The following is a 15580-nucleotide window of genomic DNA, read 5'->3' as shown; positions in this document are numbered from 1 at the left end:
GCAAAAACATCTTGGTGTGTCTTCAACTTTCTGCGCTCTGATCGGCTTTGGCGACCGACCCACAGATTAGAGCTAGATTGAATTTAAAATTATCGCTCCCTCTAAACAAATTGGAACCGTAAGTCAAAAGCGGATCTCCTTTTATTTCTTCCTCTTTTATGATGATGTAGAAGATTCGTTTCTCATCGTTTGTATAGCTTTTAGATTGAGGGCTTTCAAAGAAATTGGCTGTGACTTACAATATTCTGGAATTTCTAACGGTCCATTGAATTTTAAGGAACAATAGTGTCTGAGTCTTTGATGTGAAGAAATATAAAGGTAACTTGCTAGAGCAAAATGCTTTCTATAAATACTATCAGTAAACGTGTATCCTGTGTTCATGCTCAGGTCTACAATGTTAATTGCGTAGAAACTAGGAAAAAACTCGACATTAGCCTGTTATCAGAAAAGAAAGTTTAATGTCGCTGTCAACGGCTGTGTAAGTGTTGCTTAGTAAGATACCTTGTTGCAGGAAACGAAGGCAAGCGGTGGAACTTGTCGGCTGTCACCCAGGAAGTGGCAGAACATATTATGTGACTTATGTGAGTGATAAGAAAACACATGAGGATAACAGTCAAGTTAAACTAAGACATAAGCTATGTGTACATGACTGTGATAAAACCATGTTTAGACACAATGTAGTGGAAAACTACGACTTACGTGACAAAATACCTACCGATAACGCCAAAGGTACGTTTAATCTTATCCAGCCAATTGTTAGCAAACATGGCCGTGCATTTAATAAACTCACAATAAAACATGCACTATTTATTTTCCTCTACAGCAGAGACGCAAACAATATAAAATAAGTTATTTGTGCGACTGGAAACTTTGCGAACTTTATTGTCTCGACCAAGTTCGAGGATTCATTTTGCGTACGTATTTCTAGAGGATCGCAAGCCGTCGCCAGAGAACAAAGCTTCGGCTAACTTAACAATGTGTTTAGTTTCGAGATTAGAGCAATCCCGACCAACACCTAAACACGGATTTTAGATAACATTCAAACTCCGACCGCACTGAATATAAATGAGATTTTAGAACGCCACAGCGACCGTCTTAGGGCCCTCGGCACTCGTGCATAATTACTAGACGTTACAATCGTTCAACTATGTTTGAACACCGATGAATAACTTTAATGGATAATTATATTGAAACAGATCTTTATTTTCATTCTCGGCGCGTCAAGAGACTTTTTTATTCACAGAAAAAATCGCAAAAGGTCGGCGGCGCGGAAAGCGAGAGGTAAGACAGGATTGCGTGAGGAGGGCTCGAGGTCCCGGCACGCACCCTCTTCCCAGCTGTTTGCGTCTATTACAATTCAATGTCAAGTCCGATCAATACGGCCGGGGCTGTAAAATTCGGCTAGTCTCGGCGCGTTCCGGGAGCTACGAACGCCGCTAGCCGCGGGCTTACTAACCTACCGTAATACGGGGTGCGTGCTCTCTGCACGATCAATAGGCGCCAAGTAAGGCTCGGCTCGTTTTATAAATAGTCTTGAACTTCACCTCGGCCGCCGCCGCTGAGATTCGTGGGCGAAAGTGTGGAAATATCTTTCGTTACGTCACGAGGGCGGCTGTTTTGTACACTTATACCAAACATCGCACTTTTCCCTTGTATGAAATGAGTAATCTGAATCACAGAGATGATAAGCCACTGCAGCTGTAACAATGCCAGGCATCTCATTATGTAGATGAGATGCACAATCCCCGGCGGAGAGAAAGTTTGAATATCTCAATATAACGTGACAATCGGCAACTGATGTGAATATTTTACTAAGTTTCCATGTAAATCGCCCTTCGTCGAGTACCTACTGGCGTCGATGGCGCGAGGAAACCGCTGGAAAAATGTCAGAGGGAGCTAGAATTGGAAAAACAACTGCGGTGAATTTCTCTACCTAGACTTTAAAAGCACTCGAAAAGCCAATATCGTAGAGCTTTATACCTCATCAGCATGTATACCAGACACAAGTGAAGTGGTATTAAAGATTGTAAATTGAAATCTTGCAAAAAAGAACGCAGACGGTAAATAGGGGTATTAATTAGAGGATACAAAACCGATGAGATGAAGTGAAATCAAGCTGTAGGACTATTACAGTGAGTAAGGGGAGCAAAAGCGGTGATATTAAAGGACGAAAACGAGCGGTTCATTACTGGGAATGTTGGCAATAACAATACGGCTAATGGTCCTGGCGCGATCCTCTCAATTCCCACTTCTACTCGAATACCTCCCTTCGCAACAAATCCCTGGCAATTGCAACTTACTTATTTTGATTTCTCGTCCTGTTCTCTGAGCTTAATATACATACTTTGCATGAATTATCTCTGCAATTTAATAGGGCTGCATCAATTATATCGCATTGTTGAGTTATAACGTATTATTCTAATCGTTCGAGTAGTTAGTCATGGTAATTATAGTGTGTAATTATCGTTTTAGGTATTGTATTGTGTCGTAGATACTACGTCTTAATATTCGTAGAAGTGGATCGTGACATAAGGAGAGTTGTCATAGTCATAACTCGGGCGACGTGTTCCTAGGTCACGTAAACCATCAATGTTTTCATTAGATTTTTTATTTTTTTCTTTATAAACGGAACGTTGCAATAGATAACGACATTGTTGTTGAAAGCAAGTAGTTAAATAGGTATTGGTTTTTATTACGTTTTGTTATTCTCTGTTAACTTCATTGAGTCGCAGTATTTTATTTATTAAGGTTGCAACAAGGATAAAAATATGAGTAGGTACAAATGACTGTGGCGTTTGTGTTGGACATTAAAATATGAGGCACTTTATTCCTTATAACGACTGTCAGCTGTTGGTTTTTCGAGGCTGAACTAATCAAAATTCGAAGTGCATGATTAGACGCAACATCTATATTAGGTTGTATTCACATTGATGTGGGCGGCGCTATAATCAAATAACAGCACGATTAAATCAAGCGCCTCTCAATTTAAATACGACTATAATTATAGAACATTTAGTAGACGTAGATCGAAGATAGATTGACGCGATTATACAACGTAGTCGTGCAATTTATACTGATTTATAGGAACAACTAAACATTTAACGCGAGAAAACTCGTTTAAACAATATTCCTAAAACCGTTGGTTGCGCAAACGATCCCAAATAAAGTGCTTAATCGTGGATTAGTACGAAAATATTCAGAAAATGTAACGACTTTCGAAAGGCCAGCGGGTAAGGGCGAATTGCTCCACTTTTCTACACGGGCTTCGTGAAACTTGGAACATTATCGCACGATAAATCGCTAGTTCGTATGTCTGCCAATCACTTTATCCATAAAACTTGTATCATAAGATTGTAGTTAGTCGAGCGTGACCGTTCACAGTAGGCGCGATCACGCAAGTTTATCTAGCAGACTTATAATAATTAGTTGGAGCAATAACGTATCCAGACCACACCTCGCAATTAGGTCTTGATTATGTGAATACTTTATGTAGTGTAACTCCACTTAGAGTAGCACATAAAACATTCTTTATAAGGAAACTCGGAGATAAATACGTTGTTGATGTTAGGAGCACACGTTACGTAACAAATCTTGCATCTTAATGCGGCTCTGTTATTAGTGTTTTGTGGTGTCATGGACGGACGATCATCTCTTAAGGTCATGAGCAGATATGATCTTCAAGGGGAATGGGGATGGATGATAAGACAATAGTCGATTCGGCATTATTGTTTTAGTTTCCCGGTGCACCCTCAGGCAGTTGTGTGGGATGTCGGATGAACGAATGCTTTGAGTTGCGTTATTTATTAACTTCATTAAAAGATGGAGATTACATGACCAACTTAATGGTTGTTATTATAGATTTTACCAGCTATATTTTTCCTATACTAACATACAAACGTTCGGTAGATGCTTAAGTTAAAACCATTGTTTGATTTTATTACTTTAGACAATCAAAACAAACTGTTAATGAAACTATAGTTAGAAATTAGCGCACACAGTCAAATAAAATTACCAGGACTTCATAATTTGAATGGCAGTTGGCAAAAACAAAATCATTTGAGCCCGAGCCAGCAGGTACGCGTATGACCGTACACGTAACAAATCAAATCATACAATATGGCGGCATTAGTCGTTGCGATTCTATGCGCTAGAGATTTGCAAGCGGCGCGGCGACGTGCACTGTAAGTAGGTCGTGCGCGTGCGTCGACCCCACGCCCGACTTCAGGGTTAACGCCAAGTGCTTGTAACTAGGGTTGCCACTCAAACATGCGGGGGATAAAAACTTAACAACTCATAAGAGTAAGGGAGAGAGGTCGGGAACAACTCACACTGCATACAAATGTAAAAGGAACAGGCAATCATAGGAGAAATAAAAATAAATAATAATAGTGGACTATTTCAGTTAGCAACACCAAATCCACATAAATTTTGAAAGGAACATAAATATTTTACAAGCAATGCTAATAAAGCATCGAGGTTAAAGAAATCATAAATTAAATTGATCTATCTTTTGTTTTCGAATCTGGTTTCTGCTTATTTGGGATAGTTTTACCATATATTTTACATTACATTTGCCGTGTTTAGGTACGTACGGAGGGGAATCATAAATTTATCCTCAATCTAAAACGATTAATTATTGATGCAGCTGATGTTGATGAATCACAATAACAAACGCGTTCGTTCGATTTTCTGTATCTAACATTTATCTAACAAACAAAACCTCTTTAACAACTGGCATGTTGTAATTGCAACTGTATTGAACAGAAGATTACTTCGTTAATTAATATAAGTCGGTCGTATCCAATTAAATGTAAGAGCGGGAGGCATTTCTAATATTACTGTCAGAACTTAAATTAAGAGCCCTGTTTGTTACATCGGCTGAGCCAGCCTACACATCGCGATCCTAAACGACTTGTCACAAACCTCTGGGCGCCTGGTACCTCGTACCTAAATGTGCGTTATGTAACATGTTTAATAGTTAGCATTGTGCAATACGGATGAAATAAATGAATTCGCTAATAAGCCTGTAATTTAGGCTGAAATCATGCTCATGTTTTCCAAACATTATTACTGTAGTTATCGCTATAATAATAGCAGCGCGAGTTCAATGACCGTTCCAGTTCTATTCTAGTTACATACAACTAGTGCTACTACTTTGTTTCTATGGATTTCATGCGCTGAACGGCTGAAATGTTTGGGTTTTGTTAGCAAATTGAACTAAAAGTGTGTGAAATTAAAAATGATAATTAAGCTATACTTGGAATGGATGAAAAAATATTTCTCGTTCTGTTTATCTTGCTTTTACGTTTTCCTTTGGGATCGCGAAAATAATATTTTTGCTTGTAATCAGATACTTTATGAGTTTTGTTGATTATTATACAAAAGGAGAAAAGAAGTTCTTGGATTATCTTTATTGACATAATTTGCATATTATATCTTGTTATGAAATGAAAATAGACAAACTGACTTACAGTTTGGCGATTTTTGTATGTATTTTTATATGTATGATTTAAGTGAATAAACGATTTAAAAAAAAAAAAAAAAGATGGAAAGGGTAGGTATTGGATTTAGCAAAGTATAATGTGTAAAGGTTTAACTTATTTTTTAGTTTACGTAAAAGAATCGCCAGCACAGTAGACATAGTATCTTCACTTTTAATTACAACAAAATAAACCAAGAGACCTAAAAATACCCGCACGTGATTCATTGAATTAATTAATTAAAGGGTGTTTCATTCATAAATAGCGTGTAGCCTGTCATGTCAATTCTTGGTGCGCACGCGTCGATTCTGCGCTGAGTGCGTGGGCGCAGCGAGGCGACACAGCGCCGCGTGGGCTACGTGCCGTGCGGTGCATTATCCACGGATATTCAGCTCTTGGCGATACGCATTGTATTTACTACCCAGCAAATTACTCACGCAACTAATTCTTACGTTATTTTACTGCTTCAAAAAATCAATTACTACCTGAACCATGAAGTTCTTTCTCTCAGAGCTACTGTAAAATATTAAACCGACCAACTCCTAAATGTACGCAAACAAGGCGCATGTTTATCAAGATTGAATTCAACAGTACGATGCCAACAAAAACCTGCTCCATAGCCCTGCCGTATACGGCAATAGTGTCCTGCAAGTGGATACTTGCGATAACTTTATAAAAACTTGATCACAACTATACGAAACGGTCTTGCAAGCCGCGGGTTGGCTAAAGTTCGCACGCTTACTACCATTTATAGGTCTACTAGCATATTCCAGGTGTGTCGAAAGCTAAACACCAAGAAAACGCAAGATATACTATCTGTTTCACCACACCATCACTGCGTTCGGAAATTCCTCCTGATTTAAAGAGATTCGCTCATTGGCCATACTCAAATAGTAATCATTTATCAAGCATCTGTGTAATGGAGTAATTACGTTTATCATGTTCTTACGAAACGGCCGATATCTGAACTAGTCAGAACGTATTGCGCGCCGTACTATCATTCTACAACTTTTTGCAACGAAGGAAAGTTGCACCGCGAGACCTATACAGCCCTATTGTATCTATTAACTGGCTACTTTCTCATTTCTTGCCATTTACGGTCCGTTGAGAAAATCGAGATGCATTTTGCAGTATATCAGCTCATGATGAAGAGACAGAATGACAGCATAACTTAGGCCCACTCACGGTCGGCCTGACTCATTTATCTTGAAGAGTAAATTATATTATTATTCCTAAGACTATAGAGGAGCATTTGTCTTCCAATGTACAAGCTACAAGCAAAAACATAACAGAGAGGCAAAAAAGGTTAAGCGACTGTTGCGCTCGCTGAGCAAGACGATTTAAAGAAAAACGCGGTGTTAATCCACATGGGAAGCCTTGAGCGCGGTGTCGGGTTGCGGCCGCGGCTCCGACGGCTTTAGTTACATGGACGACCGCGCGCTCGCCACATCTTCCTACGTGCTACGTGCTCCTCGAATTATACATTACTTCTTACTACGTCCCAAACTGTACACTGCCTTTTGATCTACACGCTAATACTCATCTATCACACTTGAGGACTCGAGCAAATGAGAGACTGTGAAACATTTTATGAAGTCGTTCAGCTCGTTAGACCATGTTTGATCTCGAGATGTGATACAACTACGTATATGCACGGTGGACGTGAAAATTACCGCTGCGATAAATTCATAAAGCTGGCTTTAGGTCTTACGAGCAGTGCAACCGGTCGCCGCAATCAATATGCTGGTAGACAGCGAGCCACCATAAATAGAAGAAGTGGACTGGGATTTAATGATGCCGCTCCGCGAAAACGTGGCTCGCTTGTCGCTGTTATCAATCATGCTTACAGCTCAGTCCCAGTATCTCTGTATCGTTTCACTTGGTTATTAGATTCCAGTAGGAAGAAACCGATATTTATTTTATGGCTTGTCCATTGAATTTTATTACCGGCCTGAACGGACGTGATTTATTTTTTAGAGATCGAAGTAAACCAGTTCGAGATAAAGTAAAAGATCTTGTAAACGTTAGCTGAACACGTTGCTACAATGTAGGGGGTAGGTGTGTAGGGGGTGTGAGGAGAATTATGAAGTTTCCCCTGTCGAATAAACGGGGTGTTCTCACGCGAAACGTTCAGCTACAAGACAATACCGGTCGCGTATTTACGTGATAGATAAGTGAAGAAAATGTTTTAAATTATCTCGCGTGCCTCGCTCGGTGCACGAGCGGACGTTACCAGCACAATAGTAGCACTTCGCGCGTCAGAGTAGCACGAAATAGCATTTAAATTACAGTCGTTGATTATCTATGTTAAAATACAATCTAAATTACGTGGAATATCTGTCTGGTTGTACGAAAATCGTGGGTAACGATCAAAGTTTATTGAAACAAAAAAAGTAAAAGACAACAGAATTAAAGTAAGTGTTTACTGTAATGGTAAAATAATTATACGATAATTTTATTACATATTAAAATTAGAATATACACAAATAGCTTGATTAGAGCTCAGTACATATTCCGTACCTTGATTATGGTCCCATAAAACGTTATAAACGGATAAATTTCAGGTAAACTATTAAAATTTATATCCCCTCTTAGAGAAAGCCTGGCTACATAATAGTAACAGCTTTATAACTGGTGTTCAATTAGTTTATTTACAACAATAGTTATTGGACTTTGATAGACAAGTCTAAGGTCTATCATAAACTGGATTCTGTGTATTTTAAAGTGGAAATATTATCTCCATTCTATCTTTTTAACCGACTTCCTAAAAATAAGGAGGTTCTCAATTCGGCCATATTTTTTGTAGTCAACAAGCCTACAGTATGAAATTTCTTTTTAAGTACAATTCTTTGTAAATTGCAAATTCTAATTCTGATACAGAAGTCCCATTTTCCTCTGATTTTATTAAAGCTACGTTAGTAGTTGCAAATGAAACCTCTTATTATAAATATGTTATAATCATACCAATTTTTCAAAGACCCAATGACAATTTTCCATTTCGAACAGATTTTTCCGGCCCACGCACTTTCTATACCGAACAACGACACACAAGTGACGCATATATCCATATGCACCGCATAAACGAACAATATTATGTAGTAACAAACCTAATATAGCTGAACTACAGTCAAGCGTATGTGTTGAGTGTTGTAATAAATAACAAACAAACGTTCGAGCAAAAATAGCTTCGACCACGACGGGCAGGGGAATGACCGTTGGTTGACACACAACTGGCTCAAGGCCTGAGATTAGATACCAGAGTCGCATAACAAACATATAACCACTGACAATTGCAAAATAATATATGCGAGAACAATTCTTTAAGGATTCGCTCGCTGTAGTGTGTTTTGATTGTGTGCGTTATCCGGGATTTATTTCGTATTGGTGAAACGTACTTAATTCTTTTAATCGTAAAACGTATTTAACTCTTAATTTTATTGGCAATTTTTTTTGGACGTTTTCCAGTGAAAAGTATACAAACAATAATGTATTGTTTTAGTTAGGTATTTAAATTACATATTGTTTATGAGTGGTATATGTATAACATGTCACTTTTTACACGAGGTTCAGGTTTAAATAAATACTTTTTGCACACGCATGACATGATGAATAGACCCTCTATAGCTACTGTTTAACAAAAAACTGCTAAAAAAGGCAAGGGTACATTACACCCAATATTTAAAAGAATTAATTGTTCTGTTATAATAGAATATACTTGTATTAATTGCCCTTTCATTTTAACCCTTTATTGCAAGCATTGTATGCTAAATACCATCACTAAAAAAGGACTAAATGGCTTCAGAATCTATTCTTAACGGTCTTCTTAAGGTAATGAGATCAAAAGGGTTAGCTTGAAGCAAACAATTACATTTAATATTACAGAAGTCTTGTTCATTGAATTTTCAAACTTATCCCAGTAAGATTAGGATTGAAATTCAGTTATTTGTTCTTAGAGAGAGATCTAACTGAATTAGCTAAGTTGCTACCTAATTTAGGCACTAGCTAGCGCCATGGCTTTTTAGGTTTTCTTTGGGTAAACTATTCTAAATCGGTTTTAAATCTTGCCTCTATTGTTTTAAGGTTCAAAATCATCACGTTTGCCATTGTCTACTTTTTATCTCTTTCTTTCTATCTAAATTGTATGAAATGGAAGATATTTTTTATTGTTAATGGTTATGGTTACTGATTTATAGTGAGAAAATGCCATCAGTTAATGTTCATTAGAAACGTATACCGAGTTTTATACAATAAGACAATTACGTAGATGGGACTCCTGATATTACCTAGATCAATTCATTTGTTTTAACTTCTTAACTAGATAACATTGGCCTTCATTTTATTCAGATTCAATAATGTTAGACTAGAAAACATTTTTTGTTAACGTTGCCCCACACTAGGATTGACTCCTGTATCGAGGGTGAAGTTCACATTACACATCACAACCAGACCCAAAACAAGAATTTGTGGATCACACAAAGAGTTGTTCCGTGCGGGAATCGAACCAGCTACACGTTGAGCGGCAGCCAGTTACCCAGCCACCGCGCCAACCGTGCAGTCAATTTGTCATCACGAGCTTCCCTAGTCTACCCGCGGGTGTAATCAAATGGTGATTCATGGACTATACATTTTAATAATGACGTGGAAATACAGAAATCAAACTTTACAGTTCTATAATAATCCGTAAAATTACAAGGAAAATGAATTTTATTCTACTTTTTATTTATATCTAATCCCTTTTTGTGAAGATGACTAAGCAGGCTTATTCGTTTTTATCCATTCCTTGTAATAGATATCTGTATGCCTGTGCGCTTGCACTAAAATGTTCTTTGATAATAAACAGATTGGGTACGTGACCGAATCAATGTATGCATAATATTTATTTGGCAAACACCTAGGTATTTAAACGATTGCATAAAACCCGCAGCGACCATCTTAGCTATTCAACCAACGTTCTATCTTAAAGGAATTCTTGCGAAATAAGAATTCTTACCAGTTTTTTACCACATATACTTATCTACTTTTCGCACACATTAGTACCAACTGAAAACCCATCAATTATATTTTTTGTGGGCGTGCTAACTGCTAATCGATTCCGTTCTGATTCTGTAATATACTTATGAATATTTCACTTATAACTTACAACAAAATTTAACAACATTATGATGTTATTATATCGGTTTATGCAATACATTAGCACACAAGCACTAATAACAATTTCATTAATTTTAAACAGATCGTGTAGGTGCAAAGTTATGTGAACTCAAAATATGGCAACGACTTTAACACTGGCTGGCTCATTTACTTTGTCTTTGGAACGAGGCCACGAAATAAATAAATACTTTTTGTTTATTTAACTTCCTACTGGCTGATCCCATTATTCAATTAAAAATAAGTGCTTCCAAATTCAAAACCTAAAAAAAGAAATTCAAATATTCATGGAATGCTTTTTCTGAAATTTGAAATACACGTCGCCTATAATGTTACCACCTGTTATAAAGCTGCATTAAAACGAAATAAAGTTTATTTAAAACGTTAAAAAGGCGACATTTTACTTTCGTCTGGCGGTTAAAGGAGTGTCGCATAAACCACCCAGTGGTACGATTAAATTACAGAAAAGTTACGTTTATTCGGTGGCAAAATGTACCGACCACCCCCGGCGCCACCCGTGACAGCGTTTTATCGCGAAAAGTGTCACCCTGTGTTTTTATGGCGCGACAACAAAAGCAAACTTTCACCTCAACGAAGCTTTTCTGCAATAAAAATATTTTATTGGCTACCTCTGGTACTTGCGTCCAGTTAGATGGTACGTGCAGATCTCGTTAGAAAAAGGATTAATTACGTAGAAACGTACGAAAGTTCGTAGACGAATTATAGAATTTGAGAAATTCCTCACAAATTGTAGGTGCTTCGTTTGACGTCAATTCTTTAGTTAGCAGTTATCATAAAAATCATTTTGATGAATAAAAATTTAGAAATGACCCTGCCACTGCTACTTTCACGTTATTTGATTGCTTTTCAGTGTTAACAGTAGTTTCATGTTCCGTTTTATTCGTTGGAAAATACATAAAATTTCTATTTGAAAGGACTGTTTAAGTGTTTACGCTAGACTTTAGAGCTCCCGAAGGAATTGATCCTGTGTCGTTAAAGTTGTTTTCTCCTTCCCTTTGTACAAGTATTACAGTATAAGAGTACGTACCTTGATTTGATATGAGTTGACTTTGTGCTTCGGTAGAAGGTTGAAAGTAGAAAAGTCCAGTCTTCGGGAGAAAATGCCGTTAGCGCCAGCCCCGGCTCTGTGAAAATAAAAAAAGAAACATTTAAAAACAACAATGGAGAGCGCATCTGTGAATCATTTTGTGAAATATTACAACGTAGCCCGCAGGTAAAGCTATTACCGCGGTTAACAATATGTAATCTCAGTTATTACAACGGCAGACATCACGTTTACTCCATTCCGATTTGCTCCATGAGCAACTTTATCGTTCCCGTTCCTCCAATCTCGGAGTCTTCCAACTTTTAACCCTTTCACCGCAGTGATGAATCGAAATCCAATTTTCTGTGTACTGCCCTTTGCGACGAGCACATTTCGTGCCGTCAGTATTGAAATGGTTTATGCCTAATCGCGTTACACGGATTTACAGCGAACACGCAGACTTGCGGATTTAATGCAGACGGGAATGCACCGCCATTTTTAATCAAATGACGTTTATCCTTTATTGTGGAGACGAGCACGTTTAATATTATCCACGGTGTCTTGCATTACAAAAACGAGTAACGACATTTTTTAAAGGAAATCGTGAACAACAAAGAGGAACAAAAAATAGTTACAACTTGTTTGGCAATTAAGAATTAAAAGCGCTTTACATACATTTTCAATTTCAACAAGATAGCTTTAAGTACTTAGCTTTAAATTTAATAAACTTAAAATATCCGACCTTTACATTAACATTTAGATCGCAATGCACAGAACACGTGCAAAACAATAAAAAAAAAACTGCCAAGAAAAAAAAATATTTTGCGTCTGAGTTAATAAACTGTAAACTAGTACAATATGCATCGTTTTTATGCCATCCACGTGAAGCAAAAAGCAGTCTCAAGGTAGCGCAAAAACTTGTTTTTTCATTGTCAAGGCCAACAAAATTAGATACCGGCTTTCGTATCGCGGCGGGGCGTGGCAATACAAAGTGTGTTTACATTCGGCCATAGATAAAAAATAGCGATTATGATGTTGACGCTGTTGTTTTGTGATTCTCATGGCAGACTGGCCGACTATTTAAAACGATCCAGCCTATCATATATTACGAATGATTAATCGATTATTCCGAATCAATATCGATTTGCAATCACGAGCAACACAAGCCTTCAAAGTTTTTATTTTTACTTTTGTAATGCCAGTGAGGAGTACGCGCGATGCATTTTAAATGGCATCCCTTTATTGTGCGTATAGGTACCTAGATTGGTACAAAGAAGCAATTTTGATTCAAAGACGCAAGTTAGTCGCGTCGACTTGCGCTTGAACGGAAGTGCGCTCGACTTAATATGGGTGACCTTGGCGATACAATAGGTTAGTTTTAATTTCATGAACAAAAACACCGACAAACAGACGCTGGCCCAGTTACGTAACGTGATCGCAACGCTGACTCTTAATGGTTGCACGTATAAATTAAATTAACACTATACAATGATAATGTGTACCGAAATTGTAAACATAGCAACAGGAAATGTTTGAGGTTCGCTTGATAAGAATTTGTATTTATTTGAGCCTTTAAATATGTTTTTTTCCACATGCAATTTGTACAGTATTGACGCTACACGTGTAGAACACACCCACCTCTTTAGTCGGCTCGTGTAATGGGACGACCGAGCGAGATTTTTGCAAGAGTTCATTGCTACGAAATTCTAAATCTCAATCCATTAACACATCATCTATCTGCCTCAATAAAGCATGATTCATTACATTATAAATCTATGTGTAACTTAACTATACCATCTTTTTTGGATCCTAAAAGAGATTGGAGTGATGGAAAACTCTACACAAAGAATCTGTATAACTAAATTGTTTCTACTAAACGACAAAGTCTTTTTATAGTTGGAAAATACCATAATATAAAGATCTACAAGATTACTAACGACATGACCAAAAACAAGAAGAATTTGACTATTACACGTACATATTTTGGTCGACGTCAAAAACACGAGTTGGCCCACGTGAATCCGATTAGATTTGGCGCCTGACTTAATGTTTTGGATAGAAAAATAAAATATTTGCCTTGATTGTTGATTTTTAACTTTTAAGAGAGAATTTAATTAAGTTGTACGGTTAACTCGACTAGTTTCAAGCCATGCCAGGGGCCCGTAATCATGAGCAACATGCACGAAAATTACCGCATCGTCGGCTACGTGATTGAGCCATCATAATTAGGTAATTTAATAACAAAAACATTTGATACGAATAACAAAATGTCTGTGTTCTATATTTGGTGTGTCTGCGACTAAATTTAGTTGGTTTCGATGCTTAAATATACATACAACAAACATTAAGAAACACTTAAAGTGCACCATCTTGATTCTTGATATTCGAATGATAATCATAATAAAACCTTGTTTACAGGACCAACACTGTTGTGCTGATACTCGTATACAGCGATTGCAATATGGCGGTCTGACCTTGGCTCTTGAATAAAAATAACGATGTTTTTGTCGAGTTGATTTTATATCAGAAGCGCGGGCGGACGCGAGCTTCGCGTGTGTGCATTCGACCAAAATACTAGACAGTAGACACACCCGCGCACGCGTTGCTCTATAAACAAACTTAGTATTAAAATTAATAATTCGTCATTTATAACCAAAGGGACATTGCAATACTTTTTTTACAGGCAGGTTTTTTCCACTGAGGCTCTTACTCAAGTGCTTTTAGCAGTCAATATCCACCAAACACTGCTCTTTTAAAATGTTTTGTTTATAAAGACGTCTTGTTTAACGTTTGTGTTGAACAAATATTGCCGTCGCAAGGCTAACCGGTACATAAAGATATTTGGTGTTTTCATTTCACATCAGTTGCGAAAAATATTTGTTAAACCCTCCCTTTTTTATGGGGAGATAATCATCCAATGACTTCTTCCGCCTTGGGTGAGGCAAATGGGAGTGTAAGACTCTTACTGACTAGAAATCAGCCCGTTCCTACTCCTGCTCTTCGAGCCGAAGCCCCAGTAAACCCGCTAGGTAGACCGCAGCTCAGTTTAACCCTCCCTAGACTTTAAAATAGGTATTCAATTGTTTATAGCCCAGTCACGATGTTGTTAATAAAATTAATTAGTTACTCAAACCAATTTTTGTAACCTCTTAACATTAGCAAGTTTAATTGAAGTTATTTATTCCGGCATTTTAAGGCCCGGAGTTGAGGTTTATGGCACAGAAGCTGTTAGTTCAGTTTAGTACTAAGATAAGTCGAATACGTCTATTGTGATTTGAAAGTAGACACCTCAGTGGAAGCTGGTTACGGACCGGTTCAAGACTTTCTTATTCACGCGGCCCACGTACACCGAGCGCCTGTACTGACACGGACCAAATGTAATGAAACATTTTCTTGTACCTACCACCTTATTATTAGATTAAAATCACGTAAGTACGCGTAGCATTGTCTGCTGCAAATTGATGTGCTCCACCATGAAGGCTTTTTGTCCGTGCTTCAAGTAACACAATGATTTAACCCTGCCAGCCCGCCGCGATGCCAATACACCTCCATAAAAAGTGTAACAAAGACTTCGTTTCATATTAAAAACACAAATGAACGTTTGTATATTCTTCTAACATCTTCAGCTAAAACTTCCACTACTTTTTGAATAATCTACCAAATATTTATCAGCCATTGTTTGCATATGCAAAATTTCTGTCTGAAATTCTCGTGTATTTTCAACTCGACTCCTAATTTAAATAAAAACAACATTAAGTAAATATAGTAGTACACACTACACAGACATACCAACGCATATTGGGGCTTTAAATTGTGACATAAATTGAGCATTGTGCTCTATCTGATACAATCAAATAGTTTATATGGTAGAGCTCTACGATTTACATTAGGCGACCTCTAAAAGTAC

The 15580-nt window shown here is 37.5% G+C and overlaps 1 protein-coding gene across 2 annotated transcripts in view; it reads right to left on the bottom strand.

Moving 5' to 3' along the window:
* LOC118265494 (headcase protein) overlaps window positions 1–15580 on the bottom strand; it is a 62800-nt gene that overhangs the window by 28152 nt on the left and 19068 nt on the right. For both annotated transcript variants that reach the window (XM_050705989.1, XM_035578393.2), the window contains exon 2: window positions 11677–11773. In XM_050705989.1, coding sequence (XP_050561946.1) covers window positions 11677–11773 — 97 coding nt within the window. The remainder of the gene's footprint in view (window positions 1–11676; window positions 11774–15580) is intronic.

The sequence above is a fragment of the Spodoptera frugiperda genome, chromosome 28 (assembly GCF_023101765.2).
Source record: "Spodoptera frugiperda isolate SF20-4 chromosome 28, AGI-APGP_CSIRO_Sfru_2.0, whole genome shotgun sequence".
NCBI classification, from domain to species: Eukaryota; Metazoa; Arthropoda; class Insecta; order Lepidoptera; family Noctuidae; genus Spodoptera; species Spodoptera frugiperda.
Note: the sequence above shows the minus strand (reverse complement) of the source record. Positions and strands in the feature narration are given on the sequence as shown.